This window comes from Centroberyx gerrardi, chromosome 19, assembly GCF_048128805.1.
Source record: "Centroberyx gerrardi isolate f3 chromosome 19, fCenGer3.hap1.cur.20231027, whole genome shotgun sequence".
Classification (NCBI taxonomy): Eukaryota; Metazoa; Chordata; class Actinopteri; order Beryciformes; family Berycidae; genus Centroberyx; species Centroberyx gerrardi.
In genome coordinates, this window is record NC_136015.1 from 11,711,411 (window position 1) to 11,737,100 (window position 25,690).

The window sequence follows — 25,690 nt, forward strand, 5'->3', positions numbered from 1 at the left end:
CAGCACCAGTTAGCACAAACACATCAAAAATGTTGGCTGTTGGGATTGGGAGAGTGTAAAAATACATCCATTACTCCTATTCCTGAGCTGCAGTGAGATGAATTATAGTTTGGCATGGACTCATGTAAAAAGCGCAGCCTTGCCAAGATTCCAGTGTACACCCTGTCACTGCATGATGGTGAGAGTGAGCTCTATTATATCCCAGTAATTACCACCTCGACATTAAACTATCAACCGTATCACCCCAGCAGGCTAAATAATGCCACAGTGAAAGTACATACCATTGACTGGTGCAAATACACTCTGAATGTAATGAAATTTGATACGTCACGCTTCCAGTAAACTGTTTTGTCAGCACCCTTATGAACAAGAACTAATCCTAAAATACATTTTAGAAGGATACTATATAAATATCACAGCGAAATTATAAATCCCTAAGGTCATAAGGTCCATAAGGTCACTATAAACTCCCTATTACAGGCACACTACATTATGAGAATATTATGGTGATTTGTCGTTGGGTTAAATCTAGGAGTGCGAGATTTGCTTCTCGAGCATTTCAGCCATGAGTCTGTCATCAGCTTCCTCATCATGCAACCGCTGGGAAGAGTCAACAGCATATCCAATCCCACTGCTGTTGCCCAATAGAGGCTGCAGCAGGGAAAGTGGGCTGGGCTGCTCACCCCCAAGGCTTTATAAAATTCCCTCATACATCCGCCTTTCGCAGCACGTAATCAATAAAGCAAGGTTTTTGTCAGTGGACAAGACAACTTTACTTGAGCAATCTAGGCTAACGGAGAAGAAAGTTTTTGGGGACTTTTTGGGGAGTGTTCAACTGAGGACAATCAAAACTTAAAGCTACAGGTAAGTTTCTATTTCAAACAACGAACTTATTTTGATTTCCCATGATTTTATAGGGTTCTTCCCATCTGCGAGCATGTCTGAACACGTTTTTCCTGTTTGGCGGTATTACGCGGCTGACATGTTTTCTGAATAAGAAAAAATTTTTTTTATAGTTCATAATCAAAGAAAGCTCTAGGCTCTGAGAGACATATAGCAACTTTTATCGACCAACAATAGTTGAATAGATCAACCCATAGTGCAAAAAACATATTTCACACACTGTATACTTAGAATATAGAGAGATATGTTTAGAGATATGTTTCAAAATGAAGAAAAAATTGCCAAAAATGTATTTGTACATACAGACGACATTCATTGGAAATATAAATTGAGTGGCCAATATATATATATACATTTTTGTGGCCAATTTTTGCCTATTGTGAAACAAAAAAAAAACAAACATATTTTTAAGTAGCCTATTGTGTATGTGACGTATTTCTTCGTAGTATGGGAAGGCGCTCCTGTGTGCAGCAAGCTGATCAGCATGTAAACAGGTAGAAGCATCTGTAGGCTAGTACACTTGCAGCATGCTGTTCGCACGTGACACTAGCAGCATACACAGAGGCAGGAAGCTTTTATGTCAAATGTTACAATTTTTATGAGATGAATAGTTGCGTAACACATCCTCTTGACTTTTACCCCTAACATTTACAAAGTAAATAAAAACATGTTTAAGCCAATGGGGGGGACACGGCTCGCAGAAGGCTAAACCAAAATATGAAAATGATGTTTATTAACTTAAGGCATTATTGGCGGCCTGCCAGAATACAAAGCATATCCGCAGGGACACTGGATACTAGTCAAATATTACTGCATACTGACCTGTTTTCACACTTAGTTTTATTTTCCAAGCAGACATTCTAGTGTTCAGAGATGTAACTAAATCAATAACAAGACTTCAGTCATGTCTGCAAGATTATGATCTGATGTCAACAGAACATAGAGAGTCCCTTCAGCTGTTGTGATACAGTAGGATGCCTTATGGCCCCGCACAAAATAGCAGTAACTGCTTGCATCAGTGCTGGTGTTATGATGTTTTTGGCATTATGGAACTGCTGAACCGCTGGGTGATCCCCTCACCCCACTCTGATCCCCCCTCCCTCCTCACCCACTTACTGTGTGGGTTGCCTGGTGGAGATGCCCACATTTCTGATATCTTTTACAATCTGAAAATGTAGGTCTGCAGCAGCTTAGTTGAGCAGGCCTGCTGCTACTGCTGATATTTCAGAACCAGGGATTTGACAGATTAAGCGAGTTCCCAAAGATTAGAGAAGCAATCATTGTTTCTGCAGATGGATGCTGTGCGCCTCTGGATTTAAACCTATATGGAGGCAATAGGAAGGATGGCCTGGCCTTAATTCTAGCCCCCTAAAATAGAGCCTCGCCTTCCAAATCTAATAAGTACATATGTTTTTCCCCTCTCAGCAAACAGATAGAGCTTGAGCACAGTGCGGCATGCAGTTTTATAACTTGGATGTTTTGGCTTAGTGCGTGATATCACAGGATTTACTCTGGAGAACATGCACTAATGTGTTAAGTAGTCCTGAATCAGTTTTGTTTTGTTTTACGTTTTTTTCTCTAAAGCCGAACCCACAATATGTCTTGCTGTCGAATGAAAACATTGCAAAAAGTCAGCTTTTCAGGAATCAATAAATACAGCCTTATCATGAGAGTGATGGTCATTGTCAAGGGTTGAAATAGTAATGGATTATCAGTGGGATGATATAAACACAATAATCCTGTCATCTCACATCTATAGTTATATATGTTAGTTATATAGTAGTATATCTTGTAGTCAGATGATGTTTATCTCCAAATCATTTCCCAAAAATAGTGCCTCACAGAGAAAATATATATCAAAGTGTGTATTTTCCTGTGTTTATACTGAGTTATGCGGTTTATTTTGGACATTGTAGTTCCATATCCTCCCAATATTTCCTGTTTCTGATTGCATAACTCACTCTCACTTCTGCCAAAGCTATTTCAGCGAATAGTTTTCTTCCCCCCGTTTGTGACATTTTCTAGAAACTCAGAAGTGCAGATGAAGAATAGGCATGTAGGAACTGGTTTGACTTGGTTACTGCACACACAGACATACAGACATACACACACACACACACACACACACACACACACACAATGCATCACTGTTGCCAATGACACAGCGAGCCAGTTTGGACTGTTGTCAGGTTAAAGAAAGCCGTCTGCTGCAGCACCAAAATAAAATCTATGGGAGGAGAATTAAAAAGATGCACTCTAAAAACAAAGAGTTCAACATGGATTTTGTAATTTCAGGCACTTATTTGGCAGATAACTGAAAACGTCAAGATGGAGGAGCACAAATAAATCCAAAGGATGACAAAAATCTTGTCCTGAACTTTGAGAGATTAAGGGAGTTCATTTTTATAGATTTTTAAAAAAATGTAACCTTATTTTTCCAACTCTGCTTCTATGAAATTAACTTGATTAATCACTGCATAAGCAAGTCAAGGTAGCTGTACATACACATGCCCCTTTGCTTGGAATTAGGGGTTCTTTGGGGTTAAAATAAAACATATGTTGCTGATGTCCTGACAACACCCCCCCCCCCCCCTCACTCTACTTGGCCAGGTAAAAGATTAGCTCAGCCAGGCGATGGTCAGAAGCACAGCGCTGGTGTAAACAGCAGGTGACCTAGTTGTCTCAGCCTGCTGCCCACTCGGCCTCTCCGCTGCCGGCCTGCTAACAGGTGGCTCTGGCCCAGTGAGGAGGAAGTCTGCACACAGTTGTCTGTTAATGAGCTCTCCGGCCTGGTTTACTTGGCTGTGTTTGCAAATAGGCTTACAGCCGTCCCCCGTGGCGATGCGTGATCTGATTTTTCACATTTTGTTATCTGACATGCGTTTTATCTTGCAACATCATCGTCTTGAACTTCTCTCACATGGTCTTGGAATTTCGACGGGGGCTGATCTCCGCTCCTCCTCAACAAAGGCCCTGCAGTGTGAAGGCGGCCATGTTTTTGAGAGCCTCAGCAGAAAAATGAACCTGTTGTTTGATACTCCTCTTCCTCTGTGCTATTGTGAGATCCGGCTGGCTCCGGTCTCTGTTCTCCCAGTGTGTGTGTGTGTGTGTGTGTGTGTGTGTGTGTGTGTGTATGCGCAGGGCGTATGCTGGAAATATCTCTTAGAGCCCTGGCCGGACGCCCGTCATCTCCACATTTGAACTCTTAATGAATCACTTCCTTTTAAAGACCACCTTGCTCTGAACCCTGTAGGTAGATGTGACGTGATGTCGCTGGGTTTCTGCTGTTGCTGTAGAGTTTGAGAGGCAGAAAGAGGGAAACAAAGAGAGACAGAAACACAGGGAGACAAGCACAAACAGATCGAGGGAGCCGGGAAAGAGCAAACATAGTGACAGCAACCGAGCAGCAACCAAGAGAAACACAGAAAAGTGATGGACAGCCAGCGGAGGGGTGAACGGGGCTGGGATGTATTGGTGGAAACTATGGTGTCAGTGGCTTCCTGTGTGTGTGTGTGTGTGTGTGTGTGTGTGTGTCAGCCAAGGCCCCCTTCAGCAGGGGAAGAGGAGGGCAGGCCCCTGGCTCTCAGAAGCCGCCGGGGGCCAGTGGACAAAGAGCTCTCTTAACTGGCTAATTTGATTTGCATGCACAGCCGCAGCCTGCCTGCTCGCCTCCAACACAGCATCATGATCCACAGCACAATCGGACGCCTGGCTTCTTTTTTAGACTCCCTCCTTCCTTTCTTTCTCTTTCTTTCTCTCGATCTCTATCTCTGCCTTTCTCAGCCTCTGACTCTTTTCTCTGTGTCCTCCCCTCCCCTCCCCTCCCCTGCCCTCGCCCGCCCTTCTCCTCTCTCTCTCTTTCTCTTTCTGTTGAAAACCAGTAGCTGAATAGGGCCTTGGTTCAAAATATGTGTGCATGAAATTCTCAGGCCGTTTCTAATTTGGACATGTTTACGGAGAAAGAAAGGGTCCTGTTCTTCTTTGAACCTGTCAGGAAGGGAGGCTGTGGTTTATTGTTGTCTACACTGTTATGTTTCAAAGCACATGTGTCGTACATTTTGGATACAGTACAATGGAGTCTATGAAGACGTGTAGTTGGGCTGAGAATGAAGCATCACTCCATCACTTTTCGTCCATGTGTACTGTCCTCTCCCAGTGAGAGTCTGCCTGTCTGTCTCTCTCTCTGCCCGCTGTCTGTGAGACTTTCTGCCTGTTTGCCTCCTTGTCAGTGAGTCTGTCTCTCTCTCTGTGTGTTGTGGGCGGTTAATGGGTGCGGCCCGTTATGTGGCCAGCATGGCAGAACACAGTGCCAGTCTCCGCATGTCCCTCTGTGCACCTGTGTGTGTGTGTGTGTGTGTGTTTGTGTGAATGTCTGACATAATCCCATTTATCAACCCTGTGTACATAAGGAACAGACCCCTTCCGCAAGTTCAAGTCATCTGTCATTTTATTGTCTTCAAGTCAGGCTTCTATACTCAGTAAACATCTTGTCATTCAGTTATGCCAAGCCTCTCCTGACCTTTTTAAAATGAGGTTTGAGATCCAGAGGGAGGATCATACTCTGAAAATGATCTGATGCATCTGAGTGTGTATGACATGAGCAATTTTTAGCGGCTCCAATTTCTGGAATTTGGAAAACAAAGCAAAACATGGTATCAAAACATTTTTTTCCACACATCAGCGAAACATATCTTCCCTTTTGTGTAACCTGAACCTCCCTCTATGTGGAAGGCTGCAAATCTCTGAGAAACAATGGAGAAACGCTTCTCTACTGGTTGAACCAGTTAGAGAGTCATGCTTTATATTAACAATCGCTCAGTAACATTCCCCCTCTCTGCCCCCCAGGCTCTCCCGCTCATTGAAATGGACGATATCCAGGTTGTTGAGTCCAAGCCCCTGCTGGTGGACAGGGAATTGCCGGTATGTATTCTGAACAGACCTGCGTCAAATAGTATTTGCATGTCTTGAGAGTGTGTTTTGACCTGTCGATCAACAAAAAGTATACTAAATTGATTATAAAATACCTTTCCTAAACTTTCTGGCAATCATTGTATAGTCCTATGTGGCAAACCCCAGCCATCTCACATCTAAGTAGGATAAAACAAATTTTAAAATTTCCTAAATATTCTTATACATCATACTGGACTCAACAAAGCACACTGTTGAATCAATGACGATTTCTCCATAAGTGACTTGTGCAGTTAAACATTATGCCCAACCCACCATGTAACAGCGGCCACATGGATGTGAAAATACATTGTACAACAGGAAGAAATCCTTTGGATATTAGATTACAGCATGTTAAATTGTAATTGCATTAGCTTTACATTTTCATCACTCTGTCTTTTCCTTTCAGGGCTTGAGAGAGGCTGTACAGCAACTTGTGATCAAGGTATGTACGCAAACACAAGAAATTACATCCTACATAGTTCAGTCCCAGCAGTAGTATACTCAGCTTTATTATATAAAGCACGCTTTGACATATGTTACCAATTATTGTTTTGTATATCTTATTATTTTAGCTTGTCTGGTACCATCTAGTGGTTGATATAAAGAAATACTCAGCCACTAACCAACATTGCTGTTGCAGTGCCTAGTTCATCTTCTTGGTGATGACCTTTTGTCCGCTATGATGTTGTTAGGGCAAAAATCGAATTGTGGCTCCACTAATTCAGTCAGCTGCTGAAAGTGATGAAACACGCTTTCGATTGTATTTGTAAGATAACACAGCAACAATCCTTCAACCCATCCGCTCTCCTCTCTAACACACACACACACACCCTCATTGTGCTTATTATGTGTGTGCTGCTGAGCCCCAGGGTCATCTCAGCACCTTGGACAGCGCTCCTGAATCACACCCTCATGTTCGCAACACCCTGTCAAACCTACATCCACTTTGTTTTCCAGCCAGAGAAGCCGGTGATCTTTGAAGTGCAGCATCAGGAAACAGCACATAATGTTTCCACCTCTAAGAACCTATTGAACTTGACCTCAATCAAAGTGTGTTGTGGGCCAGCTGGTCAGGCAGTCAATGGACAGCGCTCTCTCGCCAAAAGTTTTTGTCAATCGCATCAGACAGCCAGCTTGCCTGCCGTCTCCTTCTAACTGACTTTGGTGTCAAGCTGGCAGATTAGTGGGCCTCAGGTATCCAGGGCAAGTGTTTGATATCAGTGAGGCCTGAGCTTAGCGGCGGTTGGTGACGTAGGAGTTCAGCAGCCGTCTGGCCGTCTTGGCTTTGCTCCTGACATTCACACGTGCACGCGCACCGGCACACACACAAATGCATCGTCTTTCGTCTTCATTAACACATATGTTGGCCTCCTTGTTTTGCCTGGCAGGATTATCTTGCCTGTGGAGCCTACGTGCCTCAGTGCATACATGTGTGTGCGTGTTGAGGAAGCAGAGGGTGGGTGGGGAGAGGCATCAGAGTCCTAAGATGTTTACCTGAACATCATGTCCAGTAAATAGGTTACACAGTGCCTTGGCTGTACCTGTACCTGTACCTGTACCTCCAGAACAGATCCCACATAGTCAAAACTGTGAGCTGTACTGTACCCAAGGGTCACCTTAGGGTGCACCCAGCTTTGTACTGTTACTGTGGGTAGTTAGTCCATAATGCATTTCATATTCATGATATCCAATCTTCACATGAACAATTTGTTTCCAAAATGCTATTTTGGGGAAAAAGGTTAGTTGAAATTCATTGCTCCGTATTTCAAAAATGTATAATCTAAGATGTTACTATATATTGACAGCAAAGGTATTAAGACAGCCCATACTGTCGGTTTTAAAAATATTCAATAGTGACTTCTATTTTCATGACAGCAATATTTTTTGCAGAGGCTTCAGAGCTTACAGTCTTCAAATGATGGATATATAATATGATGGATATATAATAATGGATAGTATAATACTTCACATATCGACTTAAATTGGATGAGTAAAACTCCACCTGATGGGTCTGATCTTAGGCAGTTAATCAATATTTGTAAATGTGAACAACTTTCAAAACAAAAACCTGGTGATACACATGGCAACTTTTTCTTTGAGCTTTTATATTCTGTTTTATAATCTGTTTAGCTGCAGGTTATGAACCAGAAAATAGGCCCATTAAATCACACAGATATCAGTTACTCATTGACTGCCAAAATTAACTTTTGTTTTCTTATCTTAAGTCTTATCTTTCACTGCTTGCAGTAAAGCATGTTAATTATTGGCAGATTCTGTATTTGCTGATGATTTTATTTGGGGGCTACACAGGTCAGCCATTGATTTTGGAAATGTTTTCTCTCACGTATTATAATTCACATCAGCGCTGAGTAACATAATTCATATCTTAGTCATACAGGTTCAAATATTGCTGAATAATAGCTGCTGTCATCACCTCACCTACATTTGGCATGTTTTCCCACAGATCACATGACCATACCTACTCCTGCCTCTCCTAAATTGCCAATGCCCCTCTGCCTGACATTGGCTGATCCAATTTAGGGATCTCTTCATCTAGAATTAGCTTGTTTTGACCAGCCTGCAAGGCACCATGGGAGTCCAGGAGCTTAGGCCAAGTGGTAAGCAGCAGGGGTATAAAACGCAGCTCACAGAGCAAACAGGGCTAAGCGACCTCAGAGATTTACTAGCAATTGGATCTATAACTCAGGGAGCCACGACGACTTCCCCACTCAACCACGCACCTGCAAACATGGTTTTGGAGGATTCGGATGTGGAAATGATTGTTGCTGAGATTGAAGTCAGCGTGAGTAGACTAATGGCTCTGCTGTGTTTCTAGTGGGGTTTGATAGAATATTGTGCCTGCTGCACAGTGGCTTCTGAGATATTTGCTGCAAAGGTATCGGTGTTGAATAGAGAATAATTTTATATCTTGTTTGAAGTACCTGTTGTGGTTCTTTGGAAGGAATGTTTCAGATTGTAGTCAAATGTTTCAATGGATGGTGTTTGGAATGGTTTGGGCATTTTCTAGTTTGGCTGGAGAATAGCTTGAAAAATGGGAAAAGGGAGCTGTGATTTTTGGTGGCATGAAGAGATTTTCAACTGCTAGATGGAGCATCTATGGAAAAAAAAACTTTGGTGCAAAGTGAAATGCAAGGGTGTAGATGTTGTGATTAATTTGACTGTTTCATGCAAAGTGTTTTCAACACTTTAAAATATGGCCTTAATGATGCTTCATTCATTCAGATTTGACCTCAATTGTGTTCTAGTGCTCTATTGTTGAACATGTGGCATAAAGTAATGCCAAACTTTTTTTTTTGAACTTAGAATTTAGTTCCTTGATGAGCATGGCGTCTTGTAAATGGCTGATGGGTTTTTATCAACTCATTATTTGACTTAAATGCTCAGTATGGTAATTTATTTTCATCCGTAGGAGCATGATGTGGAGACTCCTCATGGAAGAATCCACTGTACTATGAAGGGGGTGCCCAAGGGGGACAGACCAGTCATCCTCACCTTCCATGACATTGGACTGAACTGTAAGCTGGCATCTCATTCATGTCTGTCTAGGTGCAACATCTGTTGTTGTGCCTAAAGCCCTGGGTGCTTTGAATTATCGTGCCACGTGGGATCAGATTACATTCACTGAGCTAACTTTACATTATTAAGTCCATTGCATTACAGTGTCTAAACTTTACCAAGGTTAATGACAGATCTGTATCAACCTTAATAGTCAGTAGCTTGGAGTGTGAAATTACTGATGACAATGTCAGATCTTCCAAGATCCATGGTGCACAGGTCCATAAATGACGGACTAAATCTGCTGAACGTTATGCAAAAAACAAATCCATGCTAGTGTGTTGAACACTCAGGCTTCATCTTACAAGTCTTACACATATTCTGGGGTTACATGAGGGCATTTCTACTTATCAGCCAAGAATCACTGCTCCACTGACCGCCTCCCGCTTCCTTTAACTGTTTCCAGACAAAACCTGCTGGAACACACTCTTCAACCATGAGGACATGCAGGAGATCATGCAGCACTTTGCCGTGTGCCACGTTGATGCCCCCGGGCAACACGAGGGTGCAAACACCTTCTCCACTGGGTGAGCCAGACACACACACACACACACCGATGGTATATAATCTAGGCCAAGCTGTGATCTTTGACAGGTTGCTCACTGCTGATCTTATAGGTGACCCACTTTGACAAGGTGTTGATAAGTGAATGCACACTGTAGTGCTTTGTAAGGGAAGGTGTTTATCTTATTCAGCCGCATCTCACTTTGATAGTGGGACTTTGCTCCATGTTAACTTTACCTTGACCTGATGTGAAAATAGATAGTGCGAGGCAGATGGCTATTGTAGATTAATATCAACGATGAAGTACAATAAAGACCAATGATTAAGTACAGCGATTAATATTAGAGTGTTGATGAGTATATTGAAGTTCTGTAACACTGATTATATATTTTTGTTCTTCTTTCAGATATGAGTACCCCTCTATGGACCAACTCTCTGAGACTCTCCCACTGGTGTTGAAGCACTTTGGGTAGGTTGAGCTGTAGTTTTCACATTGACTGTAACAGGTCAAACTAAAATCACTGATTGTTCACATTTTGGCCCATTTCATGGCATTCTAACAGTATCCAAATACCTTTTCCTGGTGTACCGCAGGCTGAAGAGCGTTATTGGACTGGGCATTGGAGCCGGAGCCTACATTCTGACCAGATTCGCTGTAAGTTTGCCCCTTGCCCTTTCAATCAAGCTTAATAATTAAAAGTTTTAATCAAACTAGGATTAGCAGAACTGGCTAATGTGCTTCTAGTTTTTTCTGATTTTGGCAATGTAACGCTGCTTATTGCTTGAGCCTGCTGAGCCACAAAAGCCTCTGGAATGTTCTGGATCAGCTCAACACTAACATTGTACTCAGTAGGAAGTCTCACTTTGTTGCTACATGGCTGACAGATACAACTTTTAACCCCTTGATGAAGCCCTCTGTGCCACTAAATCAAATCTTTGTGATTGTACAGCTTAAAAGTGCAAAAGCAACTCAAAACTGACAATACAGAACCTGTGCATCGTTGTACAATGCTTTAAACTGAATTCAATATTGTGTGTTAATAAATCATTAATCAAATGCAATGTGTTGCCTTAGCTGGACTACCCGACCATGGTAGAGGGTCTGGTGCTGATCAACATCAACCCATGTGCTGAGGGCTGGATGGACTGGGCCGCACACAAGGTATACATCAGTGCCACACACACACACACACACACACACACACACACACACACACACACACACATACAACTCACATGCACATACAGTAGGGTTGATAGATTGAATTACTTGATCATCATTGAAAAATATAACTATGCAGCAAGTCTCTTACACACAGAATTTTTGCCATACAAGCAGATGCATGTAAGCAAAGAATATAGATTGGCCTTTTTGGCTTCATTTGTTTCTACATTACACAAAACTGGCATAGCTGACGAAAAGATAAATGTTGCATGAAAGCTAAATTGCGTCTTTGAATCTGATTGCAGATCACCGGCTGGGCCCACGCCTTGCCTGACATGATCATCACCCACCTCTTTGGAAAGGTATGTTCACTAACAGAGAAAGACTCAGAGCTAAGCATACCAGATTCAAATTCTATATGAGTTTCTTGTGGTTTCTACCTAAATCACATGGAGAGCTAAAGTAATCCTGCACACTGGTGGTAATCCAGTCGATCGGAGGCCATGCGCCGGGCAGCACAGTGTTAGCTTGCCCTTCTGGGTCTTTAGGTCACAGTGAGTTGAACAGAGTTTGTGTGTGTTTGTGTCGCTACAGGAGGAGATCCACAACAACCATGACCTGATCGCAACCTACCGTCACCACATCATGAACGACATGAACCAGTTCAACCTGCAACACTTTGTCAGGTCCTACAACAGGTAAAACAAACATGCCCAAGTCGGTCTACACGTAGCTTTCATTTGTCAAATGCTTGAGAGGTACGCGTGACATACCTTACCTGGGGAACAGAACCCGTGTAATAATAATGAATATCCAACCCAGGCAATGCAGCATAAAAAAATGCGCTAAATGAAGCACAACCATGAATCTTAATTGCAATTTTTTTTTTCTTACTTTAAATTAACTATTAAGATTGTTTCTCTCTACAGCCGGAGGGATCTGGAAATCGAGAGGCCGGTCACTGCGGGCACCGTCATTGCCAGAACCCTCAAGTAAGTTTCAACAAGTAACAAACAGATGTCGCTTGCTGCATATTTTATTTAAATGACAAATATAAAACTTCCTAAAGTTCGACCGATGCTTATCTGAAATCTCATCTGCGCCCCTCTTCCAGGTGCCCGTCTCTGCTGGTGGTTGGGGACAGCTCTCCTGCCGTTGAGGCTGTGGTGAGTTAAAGGCCACACAGCCATTAAAAAAATCACTAATGCTAATGATTGCACTTCCCACCATCCTTGCCCCGGCTAACATGTGCTGGACGTGTTTTCCATTCATTTACAGTCACCTAGTTAAGCCCAAGAGATATTCAAGATTAACAACACTTTAACATGACTTAGGCAAGAACAAAGTTGGGAACAAAAATCAAATGCCACAAAACAAGTGAAGCAGAGTGGTTTTAATCCACTAAAGGCAAAAGACTTATGTGACTTATTCCTTTCAGCTCCAACAGCCCCAAATCCAGCAAAGAGCATTAGTAGTTTATTAGCCTTTCTTAGCCAGGGGCAAGCACCTATCACTGTAGCCTAAATGATTTATAAAAACACTCTTTTCAAGCTCAATTTCAAATAAAAATGTATTTAATTTAATTTATTATTTCAGTCTTAGTGATTTATTTATTTAGCATGCAATATCTGAACTCACATCATAAATGATATTGTTCTCTCTGTCCCCACAGGTTGAGTGCAACACCAAGCTGGACCCAACAAAGACCACACTGCTCAAGGTGAGAGGCCTGTTCTCTCCCTCTGTCCTCCCTCCCCCTCTCCACCATCCTCATTCAGATATTAATAGCCCTGATGGCAAGGCGTCGGCTGATAAGATTCCAGTGGCTCAGCATTTACCTGGTGACATATTAACCAATGGTAGGACAGCAGAGACATACGCACGTAGCCTCTGCGGACACAATCTGCTGTTGGCCTATGGCAACCTTTTATGATTCACAACTGAAAGCAAATGGCTGTTAAAGCTAAAATGGGCACGTTTTATCGGGGTTAACTGTCCAGGGGCTAGTGGAACACTGGTTGGAGGGACTTGGTATCAAGCACAGGGTGTTCAGTGTGTTCAAATGGGACTTGTTGCATGTAATGGGGGGTAATGGCGTGTGGCCATTGCTGTGCGAATGGGCAAGCACCAACGTGCTAAATGCTAATGGCCTCTTTTGTGTTTTCCCCCCTTCTGTCCAGATGGCTGATTGCGGAGGCATGCCCCAGGTTGACCAGGTGTGTATCTTTGTGTTTGTGTGTGCGAGAGAGCTCGCAAGATCCATTAATGTTTTAGAGCAGGTCGGGGAAGGGTGGCTAATCGCTAGAGAGGGTCAGGTGGGGGGTTGGGTGCCGTAAGAAGGCCGCACATAAGAGCATTAGGAAGTGGCAGACGTGAGCCACAGTTGGCAGGTTCTAATCCTCCACCCTGCACAGCACCTGCTCATAGCAGCTGTCATATCTCAGGCCCTCTAAGTAAAGCTGGTGAATGGAAGACGGAGCCTGTCAATGATATGTAAACAAGTGTGATAATTAGTGACAGGAGGACTGATTATCTCCCTCCTTGTGCCCCCTCTCTCTCTGCAGCCTGGCAAACTGACAGAAGCTTTCAAGTACTTCATTCAGGGCATGGGATACAGTAAGTATTCAAGACACACGCTCAATCTGTTTGTACGTTTTTACACTTTACAGTTCCCAGGAATGTTGGTCATTACCAGTTGACATAATAATCTTTTTTTAACCAATTGAGCAAAAGCAAGCACTTTAAACTGTTAGTGCCATGGGTGCTTGCTGAATTCACTCTGAAAGGAGGACTTGTCTGCCACCTGGTGGTGAGATCAAGAGCTTTGGCCTTAGATGACACATTTCACCTCTGCTGGTTTCAAGCTCTTTGCCTCTTGGTGTTAGTTAATAAATGACCCACATCCTCAATGGGGTGTATCAACTGAACATAAACTCAGTTCAAGGTCTATGCCAGATAGTTACTGTACAACAGAGTGTGCTTATAATAGCATTTCAATAATGTTCAATCAAAATGATTAAAAAAACAATGCAACACTCTATTTCAGTGATTCCCCACCCAGTCCCAGTCCAAGTTTCCCTTGTCCTGCAAGTTTTTTTTCCAATCTTTACTCTTGCACACTTGATCCAATTAAGGGTGACACACTTTCATGTTAGCCCAGTTCAGGTAGATCAGTCTCTACTGCTCAACCAACCGGCATTAAGCCCTTAATTGGATCAGGTGTGCAAGAGTAGAGCTGGAACAAAAACTTGCAGGACAGAGGACACTTAAGGACTGGGATGAAAAACACTGCTCTATTTCACATTTGAGTTGTCCAACATTCATTAATGCCGGTGTCGCTCCTCCTCCTCCTCCCTCAGTGCCCTCAGCCAGCATGACCCGGCTGGTCCGCTCCCGCACCGCCTCCGGCTCCAGCGTCACCTCCTTCGACGGCAACCGCTCCCGGTCTCACACCAACGAGGGAAACCGCTCCCGCTCACACACCAACGAGGGCAGCCGCAGCCGCAGCCACACGACCGAGAACCAGCGCGGCCGCTCCCACACGGACGCGTCCATGGACGGCACGGCCAACAGCAACGTGGACCAGGGCGTGCTCAAGTCCACCGAAGTGTCCTGTTAGGTGAACCTTCACCCTTCAGACACCTGTGACCCCAAAACCCCTCAAGGTCCCTTCGGGGCGTGCTGCGCTGCCTCTAACTGCAAACTGACACACAGACATACATACATATACACACACACACAGAGGGACACTGAGATATACTCGGACACATATATAAACGCACAATGCACACTCACCTGCACACTTCCTGAACTATTCAATGCAATTGGGACGTCCCAGTTTGATAGCTTGATCTCTTTGCTGTAAGAGGTAATGGGTACAAGCCAGGTTGTGGTAAACTGCATGCCTGCATTGTCATCCCTGAGGGAATTTCCAGAGCAGGGACTCAAACAACAACAAATCCCTGAACAGACCAATCGCTTCCCACCTCCTTGGTCAGGTGAGTGGCTTGTTAGGGGCAACGCAGCATGGGAACACCGAAACGGAGAATGTTGGAGAAAGCTGTGGCTATGAGTACACCAGCTTGTACATTTATCTCTCTTAATCCCTCATATATAAATTGTTTTAATTTCCGTCTCTACATTCCCCCCCCCCCCCCCCCCCATCCTGTTTTGTCCATAGTTTTTTTTTTTTTATCACATTGATACAGCTTTCTCAAATATACCTGTATCTTGACTGTAAATGACTTTTTTTTTTCTTTTTGTTCTTACTGTAATTGTTTGATCATTAACTCTTTATTTTCCATGTCTGAAGTATTGTCGTGTGTACGTAGGAGCAGAGTTGTAGATGTGGAGAGGGGATAGGGAGGCACTTGGATAAACAAAAATGGCAGTTTTCTTCACAACTTGCTATTTATCTTTGAAATTAAGGGACAGACTTCAAGTATATCATGTATGTACAGCAAATAATATTGCTCCATCCTGTTTCAGGATCTTGCCAATGTCCATTATCCTTGAGTTTTCTTGAACATTTATCTGTTCATTTTAACAATGTTCTAGAAGTTATACATCTGTAACTGGCAGAATACAACTTACAAATCTTTTCAGGAATCAAATGATTGTAGACATTTCATTTTTAGAACATTCCAATGAGACATTATGCTTTATATCATTAATCGAAACAAGCTAATAAGAAACATGAATTGAAATAGCTTTTGCATTGTATGCTTTATTAACTGATCATGGCTTCAGACAAAAAGTTATTATTATTTTTTTTTTCTCGTTTTTTTTATGATGATGATTTCTATGCAATCAAGCACAATGGAACAAAGATGTGCCATGGAATTGTTCACTTTTTAGATGTGATGCTCCTATGTGGTTATGGGCTTTGGGCGAGTAAAGTGGTAGGTCCACATGTAACATGAGGGTAGCCGTAGAACTTACCTGACACCCTCTACTCCCCTATTTTACTTGCACTACAGCAACATTTGCTTTGTAGAACACATACATAGCTTTGTAAAGATGCGATGCACAACCGCCTAATGCTGTAGAAAAGCATAAAAAAATGGCATAACAGTTTGTATTTATTAAAAAAATGACAATAAAAAAAACTTGTAACTGACCTTCCCTGATTGTGTTTTCATTTCATTGTCATGAAAAATGGGTTTCACAAATAAGGCATGCACTGTCTTTGGCATCTCAATCCATCTCTTGCTTTTCAGGCTATTAACATTCATCACTGTTCAAAAGTTGCATCATAAGCAAGGAGAAGATTTCATGAGACTTGTTGATGTGAAAATATCTACAGTAAAGCCTTATTATCTCAGTTAACTGGCCAGACAAACAAGGTTTTACTGTTCCCGTAAGTCTACTTATTTTCTTTTTTTTTTGTTATTTCATATGCAACATCTACATAAATAAATTAAGCCTTTAATATTTCACACACTTGCTAGCTGGCTATTTTCATTTTCAATGCAATTCTTCAAATATTCCTCAAAACACATCATGCTTTATAAATCCATTCTGGAAACACATGTATATATTTCATATTTACACATTTTTCCAATAGGAAAAAAAATCGTAGGAAAATCCCTTGTACAAAAACATATATATTACATATAGAAAACATTGCATAAAAATGGATCTCTAACAAAAAAAACAAAGAGAAGCCAGAAAACAAATACACTCCAGCAGGTAGAGAGCATGATTGACAGCTCTTAGTTCATGACCTCTGGGTAACCATAGTAACTCTCCAGCTCGGCGAAGATGTCGTTGGGGTTTTTGCAGCTGAGGTTGCAGAAGCAGGCTTGGACCCACATCACCTGCCAGGTGAAGCCCGTCCCGCTGGGACACTCAAACTCCACGTCGATGGTCTTGGACTTGTAGGGAATGCAGCAGCGCTCGTCTGTGCACATGCCGCAGTACTTGGGCCGGTACTGCTTCTTGCTGGTGCAGCCAGAGATGGTGAAGTTGAAGGGCTGCTCTTCTCTGTAGATGTTCAGACATTTCTTCCCTGGCTGAGGAATGGAGGGAAAAGAAGGATGATAAGTCTAGTTCAGGTTTTATGATGTTGTTTGCCTGCTTAAGACATTAGACTGTGAACTTTTCTGAGGCTCAGAACCCTGCAACAGGCTGAAGGAACTACAGCCAAGCACTAGTGGACCTTAGTAGAGTGAACATTGTCCTGAAGAGGTTATACTCCTCCACCTCCAAATCCACATGTACCTTGATGTGCTTGGTGATGTCGACCTCACAGGGCCGCAGGTTGCAGAGGCGGGACTCCTTGACCAGCTCACACTGCTCGTTGGCGTTGGAGATCCTCAGGGACAGGCCGCGGCCGCAGGTCTTAGAGCAGGGGCTCCAGGAGGTAGTCTGGCTAATGCAGTTCTTATGCCAACTCCTGGTCTCAGCTGGGTAAGCTAGTCGGCATAGAGAGAGGAGCGGGGTAAATAGATTGGTCACATCTGCAAACTGTTACAAATGTCACAATGTTTTGTTCTGTATATACTGATACATCTTGTTACTATTTAAAGTTTTCAGCCCTGCCAAGCCGTGAGTCAAAAAGGTTCAGTTCTGTTGCTACTATCTGAGCTCCGTTGGGTAAGCAAATCTGAGCAAAATTAATGAACCAACGCATTAAATGATTGAAAAGAAAGTAAGTGGATAACATATCAGCATGATGCTTTTAACCAATGACAAAGAGAGACCCAAAGCACTTCAAAAACAGTTAAAAAGCTCTTATTCTATTGGCTGACTAGAACAGGTTTGCTGATTAGAACAGGTTTGCTGATCAAAACGCTGACCGACGCATTCATTGTTATTGAACACCATCGATTCCAAAGAGCATCCAACATTTTAAACTTTTTCCAACATGAGAAGCAAAGTAACACTGCATCTTCTTGCACTGTCTCTGCTTTTAATTAATCTTTAAATAGCGTTTGCCTATGAGCCTGGTTCCTATTAGTATCCTTAAGCGAAACAAAGAGATCTTCGTTCACATTCTTTCTTCCTTGGCTTTAACCACTACTGGCCTAAATGACTGGAAACTGGACATGACCCAAAAAACAGTGTGAGGGCTTCCACAGGAAAGGATTGGTCTGTCCCCACACACACACACACACACACACACACGCACACACACACACACACACACACACACACACACACACACACACACACACACACACCCTAACCTCATGATCCTCCTGGACTAAAAACTATACTCACATGACAAGGGGGTGTGTGACTGCCAATTTTAAACACAGCTGCTGCTCTTCTACTTCTTAAATCACTCTAAATCAAATCAACTGGTGAAAGACAACTTGCAAATCCTTTCCCCTATAAAATATGTACTTGGTAATAAGCACTTCTTTACTTAAAAAGCTTATCACAAAAGTCCTCCTGTACATTAGTGAGCTGGCTTGATGTGGACCAGGAAATTGTCTGAGAGATCTCCTTCATCTCCATGTCAATCAAAAACAATATCTAACCCTATAGCCAGGAGTTGAGGAAACCAGGAATTAAATGCTCCATCATAAAACTTGAGGCAACTCAAGCTACTGGCAATATTGAAATAGTTAGATCTCTGGGCATAAGTCTGGGACTCTCTGATCTAGGTTACCAGACATAAACCTTACAAAGCAGTTAAGGGATACAGTCTTTGTCTAGACTTCATCTAAGTGTGGAAGCCCCACAGTGAGTATCGCAGGTGTCCTACCCTCCACTGCATGTCGCGGGGCCGTCTTGCGCCCTCTTTTGGGCTGATCACAGATCCATTGCTCACAGCATTGTCCGGGGATCTTGACCCGGCGCGGGGTCTGGCACCACACCCGGGGCGGCTGGGACTCTGTGCACAGCGCCACGCAGCCGATAGCACCGTTCACACACACACACTGGTATTTACAGCTGGGCTTGAAGCTCTGCCCGTTACGGTAGATCACACCGTCATGCTCACAGCCGGTGCCCACCATATCTGGCAGAGAGGAAGGGCAAGCAGTCACATATCATAGACAAATACAGGGCAAACAGCAAACACTTGGAAATCTACCTATAATCTAAATATAAATGAATGATAATATTCTTAAATGAATTTCATCCATGACATTTTCATATAAATAAATGGCTGTTTTGCTACTCTCTATCGCTGACACAATAGTAACACAATAATTCTAGGAAAAAAGATGACAAAGATGTCGCCAAAATAAAAATAAAAATCACAAATCCTGTGTATTACCACTTTAAATACATTTTATCATGGTCACATTACAGGTTGAGCAATAACCATGGTCACACTTTATTTGAGTCCAATGCTATCAAGTGACTATAATGTACAGTATCACCAAAATCCTGCTGAGTTTCAGGTGATTGTGATACCTACAATAGCGCAAAAAGTAGCCTAGATTTTCAATGCCTGGGTCAGAGTTAATCTGGTCTTAATCTTAAAAATGGGTCAGTGCTAGGGTTAAAAACGGAGTCAGAGTTAAGGGTAAGAATGGGGTCAGTTAAGGTTAAGAATTGGGTCAGTGCTAGGGTTAAAAACGGGGTCAGAGTTAAGTTTAAAATGGGGTCAGAGTTACGTTACATAGTCTACACAGATGAATCAAAGTGCAAGTGACATTTTGTTAAACATCTAATCACAATAATAATCTGTCACCTAATAGTTCAGTATCAACATATCCAAATAAAGTGTTACCATAACTATTTCCTTACATTTTCTATTTGACATGAATCAAAATACATGTTCAGTTACATTACAGAATATGAATAGTGTGCTAATTGTTCTTTGTTCCCTGCTTCTCATCAAGTGAACAGGTTAAGGTGCATTTGTTTTGTCAGTTTTGGTGAGTGACACTTACATGCACACACTCCTTTTTCGTACCTAGGCTTGTCCGAGCTGTAGTCACAGTACAGTCCCTTGTGGTAGTCGCAGGTGTCCGCCTCGTTGCACACCTCGCCCACCTGCCTGGCGCAGGCCTTGCAGCAGTCACAGCCGTCCATGAGGAGGCTCACACCCGGGGGACAGGTGGGCGTGGCCTTGGGACACTCGCACGGCCACTTGCAGTACTGTGTCCGGTTGTACAGCTCCGGGACTGTGGGTCCGACGGAGACGGTGGGCGGCATGGCAGTGGAATTCTGGGAGTAGGCCTACGGGAGAGGAGGGTGGACAGAGTGTGAGTATAGGGAGTCTTCGATTAAAATACATACAGTTCAGGCTATCAGGAGATTCAGAGTGAATATGATGTGCAATTTGCATTCAAAGCGATTTCATTACAAAATAATATCATGTCTTCACAGTGTGACCGATTGACTTTTCTCAGTGAATATGCAACGAGTTTAATCTGTATTTGCCAGTGATATTATGAATGAACCTACATTACATTGTTGTATGCTTAAGTAGCCACTGTTTCTCTATGTGCGAACATAATCAAAATGCCATCATCTATTGCAGGAGAGGCATTTGACCCCCTGTGGCGAGGCAATATTCTTAATGTCCTTAATCCTAAATCCTTTCATATCCAGCCTCCATGGTAACCCTGACTCAGTTAGTCAGTGACCCAAAAGACCCAAATCCCCTATTTAGACACCTCTGCTTTACAGTAACTCAATGGGTGAAATGCATGGCAGGCCAGCTGACTTCTTTGGAAAGATGTCTGCTTGTGCTGTGTAATAAATTGAGTAAGAGTGTAAAACAGAGAATTTAGTCTAAACAGCCCATGGAGATAATCCAATTACATCAACGGGATGTCTAGTCTTGTATCTACATAACATTTTGGCAGTTTTCCATTGATCATAATGTGCAACCTGGACTTTATCCATGTTTAACAGCTACAGGATCCTGCCAATAAAACTTACCCAACGTTTCTCCCCCCATTGTATTCCCTCTTACAAGCTGCTGTGTGTCCAAGCCAAGATCACAGAGTGAACAGTTTAGCAGCACTTCAGAGCAGATGTGCTCGCTGAACGGGCCACAAGGGGGACGTTAACGGTCCCGTACTTGGAGGTTAGTTTTGGACAGTGGCTGCACGAGTCCCAGTAGAGGAAACTGGCCCGTCTTTTGTTTCAGAATGTGTATTTATGACAACAAACATCACTCTTCTGAATCCAAATTAAATTAGTTTGAGGACACAGAGTGCTTGAGAAAAATGTCAGAAGAGGGTCCTGGATTGAATGCAGCTTGTTCAGCTTGTGAGATTTGCTTCTCAAGGCAAGAACGCTCAATGATCGGCTGTCTGCTGATTTGAGGTTGTGTCTGAGTCTATGACAAAGCCTGTAGGTAAACTAAATGGAAATGAGTAAAGATGAAGTAAATCTAGCTTCTTCAGAAAAGGGTTAAATGTTATTTTAAGGCAAGTAAAGTAATACACAACACAGAACCTGGTAATTAAGACACACTGAAGCTGTAGGCAGCCACCATGTCCATCATAATTACCATGCTATCGCCTGGTCTAGTCATGGAGTCAGACATTTTACTGGATATCTAATATTCTCCATTCACTCATAAATCATGCCTTGACCAGAATGCTTCACTTTACATCAGCAAGGAGCTTTTGATCCATGAAGGTCTCACACACACACACACACACACACACACACCCACACACACACACACACACACACACACAACACACACACACACCCTTAATCCATAATTAATTGAGAGAAAACATGCTTAATCATCTTATTCGTGGTGTACCCTATGTCATTTCCCTGAGCTTGTTCTTGGCAGCTCACTGGAATTATGGTCATATTAATAACTGCTGTGTATGGCGTAGAAAGCTAATGCAGATAAATGAGTTTTAATCACGGCCATGCCACTAAGCCATTCCTCAGTAGTGTTGATTTAGCCCGCAGCTATTAAACATTTGGCTAATTGTGCAAAAACAAAAACAGCACACAACCTGTCTGTCACTCTGACTGAGAAAGCAGTGCAGAGAGAGGAGGGTGTTTCATAAGTTAATTATGTAAACATGGGTAAAGCCTAATGCAATCATCACCCTTGAAATCATTCATCTTTGCTAACTAAATTCAGCTTGATTTGATTAGGAAAGCATTTTATCATTGTCATGAAAGGGCAGTGCAATGGAACATCCTAATCAATTTGAGCAACAGAAAATGCAAGAAACCTTAAGATCATACATGTACATGACCATAAGCAGACAAAGCCGCTGAAATCATTCAGTGGCCTCAAAATATCCAAATATGATAAATTCAGGTTGTGAAACAAGCTCACAATCTCATCATTTCACTGACTGGTTTCCAATGTGACCTCAAATAGCAGTCATATTTTAGTGATGGCCAGTTAATGAACTTGTTGTTGACTCTGCTGTGAGAGGAGACCAGGACTGATGACCTTCAGTCCTTGGCTGGTTTGATCTTTTCACCCTGTCAGTCTCTGGTCAGATCAGATGACCTGTGGGGCCATGTGGCTTTTCCTCAAGTCAGTCTGCACCAACACAGACAGACTCCCATAGGGGAAAAAGAGCATTTTCCCCAATAATACTTTTAAACAATGACTTTAAAATAGCTTCAGGACTCTTTCCAAAATGTCAACAATCAACAAAAGTCTTGACCTGCCACAGAAAACCACATCATGGGATTGGAGATACTTCTTCAGTCTCAGATTGGTAGACTGAGCTCTTGATCTATCTATCTATAATATTTCTTTCTTTCTTTCTTTCTTTCTTTCTTTCTTTCTTTCTTTCTTTCTTTCTTTTCACATAAAGGGACAGCCTGCCTACAGTAGCAGCCTTTTGCTTTGTTTGAAGAGGGTGATTTTAATTTAGATAATTTAGTTCACTTGAAAATATCCCAGGCAGTCTAATCCTTCTCGTGCGCGGTCCCTGGAACAAAGTCTTCTCAAATGAGGGCCCGCGGGCTAATGCGCTTGAGAAGCCCTGATACAAGTCATTCACTAAACAGCCGCACGGTGGCAGTAAAACATCATGAACGACGGAAAGTGAAGCAGCAGGGTGGCGACTGCCAGCATCACACAGAAAGTTTCACCACAGGATGAGTCACGACAATAATGCCTTCTCTTCTGAAATATTAATAAAAGATCAAGAAGCATGATGAACTTGCAGTCAGTCAAACATTATACTGCTCTTGCCAAGTAGTCTAGTCAACTTGTTGCTACAAGTCAACAAAAGTTGTCATAATATATTATATTCTGGGTCTTGTATTTTGTGTCACAGCTAAAGATACACTCAGGAAAAATAACTAGTAATCATATAATACATTTTAAAAGGATATTATAGCCTACAAATATCACAGCACAACTTTAAAAATCATGCAACCAAACTATAAAAACACACCACAGAAAATCCTATAGGAATACCATAGGAGAGAGAGAGAAAAAAGAAAAGAAAAGTATGATAAGGTCACTGTAAATTCACTATTGAATACCACAGACAGCCTTTTATGAGGAATATTATAAGAATATTATTGTGATACTATAGGGGATAAAAAAAAATACCACAAAGAGCGACACGGTCACTATAAACTCATATTGAGTGCCACAAACACACTTTAAACCCCCATAGAAAAATTACAGGAATATTATAGTGATGCCATAGGAGTTGAAAAAACACCATGAAGTTCGATAAAGTCACTATAAACTCACTACTGAGTAGCCTACGACACACACACTATAGGTTCCTGTAGGAATATTTTATGTTTTATTTCATTAGCTTATTGAGACTATTAGATGAGCAACAGAGCTGTGCCTCTTCGGGATAATATTGCTTTAGACTTCGCCACTTCTCCTGCAGCCTAAAAGTGAGTTGGATATGCAGCCTGCACATATAGAAGGATTAGAGAAAGCCACCCTCCATCTCACCTGTTGAATCCCGGCTGCTATTAGAATCCACAACAGGAGCCAACTCATCACTGGTTAGGAATTGCAAATTCATTGAATCCAGAATTAGTCCCGCTTTAAACGCCAAACACGTCGCTCTCCGCAGGTCTGCAACATCCTCGTCCCGTTCCTGTCATCTCCACGCACCGCTGTCTCCGTCCGGGCCGGGCCGGGGTGATATTAAAGAGTCCAGGCTGACGTCAGGGCTGAAAGGACGAGCCCCGCATATTTCTGACAGGGGATGGTTTCTTCTCTCCCTCCGCTCCGCTTTCACCCGATGCTCCTCCTGAAAGCACTGGCAGCCACGGTGCTTTAGGCGTGTCTGAAACCCAAGACATTCAAGGCCAGGCAGCGGCCCGCGCACACTTCTGTTACTCTGCACAGACACCTTTGTGTACATTTGATGCACATCTGCACAGTTTGCCCTGCTTGCACAAGTTCCTTTATGGTCACATCCTGTTCATATGTTAGGTCCATAGATGAGTCTGAAAGAGACAGGTAGGGATGCACACTTCAGCTCAGGACTGTTTACCTGTGTGAACTGGATAACAGCAAACGCCATTATGTCTGTAAAATTCTTGGTAGTGAGCTGAAGATGCTGCTTAGTCTATTTAACTATATTACATTTATAGTGCCTTGTTGCTATCTAGTACATCCAGCTTTCTGCTTGTTGCTCTCCCTACATACAGTATCTAGTCTTGTTGAGTTTTGACTTTTATTCTGGCGCTGCAATGATGCAATCAAACCAAACGAAATCATTGAATCACCTCACCTCATCTCACGTTATCTCACCTCTCATCTCATGTCATCTCATCTCCCCTCATGTCAGTTAATCTCAATTCATCTCCGATCATCTCATCTCATCTCACTTTATACCTCATCTCACCTTACCTCATCTCATGTCATCTCATCTCAGGTTATCTCACCTCACCTCTCATCTCATCTCATCTCATGTCATCTCACCTCACCTCTCATCTCAAGTCACCTCATCTCACCATCTCATCTTGACAGACTCCATGGCAATGATGCATAGGCTTGTACCTTGGCTGAACTAACCTGTCACTGTACCTGTTCCAGGAAAAAGAAAACCAATTAGGTGAATTGACCAGTAATTTACACTCCTGTGAAACAATGCCTGAAAAGGTCAGTCCCTCTGGATGTAAACAAATATACTGTTTGGTTTACCTACTTCTCTATTTTTAGGGCTGGAACTCTGTTGGTCTGTTCCACAGATGTTCAGTTTAAATCACAATGATGTCATCTATGTCAAAGTCTGTTACTTTGCTTTCCTTTCAATTTCCTGGAAATGTAAATGTGTTTCTGCTTAGATGACATAGACAAGGTCCAAAAGAATTCCATTCTACTCTACATTGCCATTCAGCCATATGGAAAATGGCTTGGGGAAGCAAAAATTTCTGTAAGAATTGGAAAAGTGGTTGTTGGTTATTTCAGACACCCAAAACCACGCTTCAACTGTCGGACCTCCGCACCCTGACACGTGTCATCGGTCTGCTGGTCAACATATTAACAAAAAACATCTAAAACTCTGTGAGCATAAATCTGATATGCATCTTAGGAAGCAAAAATATGTTCCCACAGAGAGAGAGAGAGATGAGAAATGAGCACATTGTCAGGGAGCGAGGTGCCCCAGGTCTGAACCCCTATTATTTACAGGCAGTCCTCTAATCCCTTCAGACTGTCAGGGAGCTGTCAGCCTCTGAGGATCTGAGCAGCGCTTCTGT

The 25,690-nt window shown here is 42.6% G+C and overlaps 2 protein-coding genes across 3 annotated transcripts; one reads left to right on the forward strand and one right to left on the reverse strand.

The window, feature by feature from the left end:
- The first annotated feature begins 731 nt into the window (after positions 1 to 731).
- On the forward strand, positions 732 to 16,217 carry ndrg1a (N-myc downstream regulated 1a). Of its 2 annotated transcripts, XM_071920126.2 has the most exons (16): positions 732 to 864; positions 5,749 to 5,823; positions 6,260 to 6,295; positions 9,284 to 9,389; positions 9,836 to 9,956; positions 10,340 to 10,402; positions 10,528 to 10,588; positions 11,009 to 11,095; positions 11,404 to 11,460; positions 11,693 to 11,796; positions 12,028 to 12,090; positions 12,213 to 12,264; positions 12,771 to 12,818; positions 13,279 to 13,314; positions 13,663 to 13,714; positions 14,458 to 16,217. In XM_071920126.2, the coding sequence occupies exons 2-16, from the start codon at positions 5,767 to 5,769 to the stop codon at positions 14,715 to 14,717; spliced, it is 1,203 nt and encodes a 400-aa protein (XP_071776227.1). In that variant the 5' UTR covers positions 732 to 864; positions 5,749 to 5,766; the 3' UTR covers positions 14,718 to 16,217. The 2 variants fall into 2 exon arrangements, with proteins under 2 accessions (XP_071776227.1, XP_071776225.1); XM_071920124.2 differs by lacking the exons at positions 732 to 864; positions 5,749 to 5,823; positions 6,260 to 6,295 and adding an exon at positions 8,446 to 8,656.
- ccn4a (cellular communication network factor 4a) lies at positions 16,162 to 24,112 on the reverse strand. Its single transcript, XM_071920128.2, has 5 exons — positions 23,931 to 24,112; positions 19,951 to 20,239; positions 18,813 to 19,067; positions 17,321 to 17,514; positions 16,162 to 17,112 (listed from the first exon to the last, which is right to left on the reverse strand). The coding sequence occupies exons 1-5, from the start codon at positions 23,976 to 23,978 to the stop codon at positions 16,813 to 16,815; spliced, it is 1,086 nt and encodes a 361-aa protein (XP_071776229.1). The 5' UTR covers positions 23,979 to 24,112; the 3' UTR covers positions 16,162 to 16,812.
- Positions 24,113 to 25,690: the final 1,578 nt, after the last annotated feature.

Coding starts and splice junctions, on each gene's coding strand:
- ndrg1a (XM_071920126.2), top strand. CDS start 5,767: ATGGACGATATCCAGGTTGTTGAGTCCAAGCCCCTGCTGGTGGACAGG. Junction 5,824..6,259: donor TGGTGGACAGGGAATTGCCG/GTATGTATTCTG, acceptor TTTTCCTTTCAG/GGCTTGAGAGAGGCTGTACA. Junction 12,265..12,770: donor CTCCTGCCGTTGAGGCTGTG/GTGAGTTAAAGG, acceptor CTGTCCCCACAG/GTTGAGTGCAACACCAAGCT.
- ccn4a (XM_071920128.2), bottom strand. CDS start 23,978: ATGAGTTGGCTCCTGTTGTGGATTCTAATAGCAGCCGGGATTCAACAG. Junction 20,240..23,930: donor TAGCAGCCGGGATTCAACAG/GTGAGATGGAGG, acceptor CCTCTCCCGTAG/GCCTACTCCCAGAATTCCAC. Junction 17,113..17,320: donor ACATCACCAAGCACATCAAG/GTACATGTGGAT, acceptor TCCATTCCTCAG/CCAGGGAAGAAATGTCTGAA.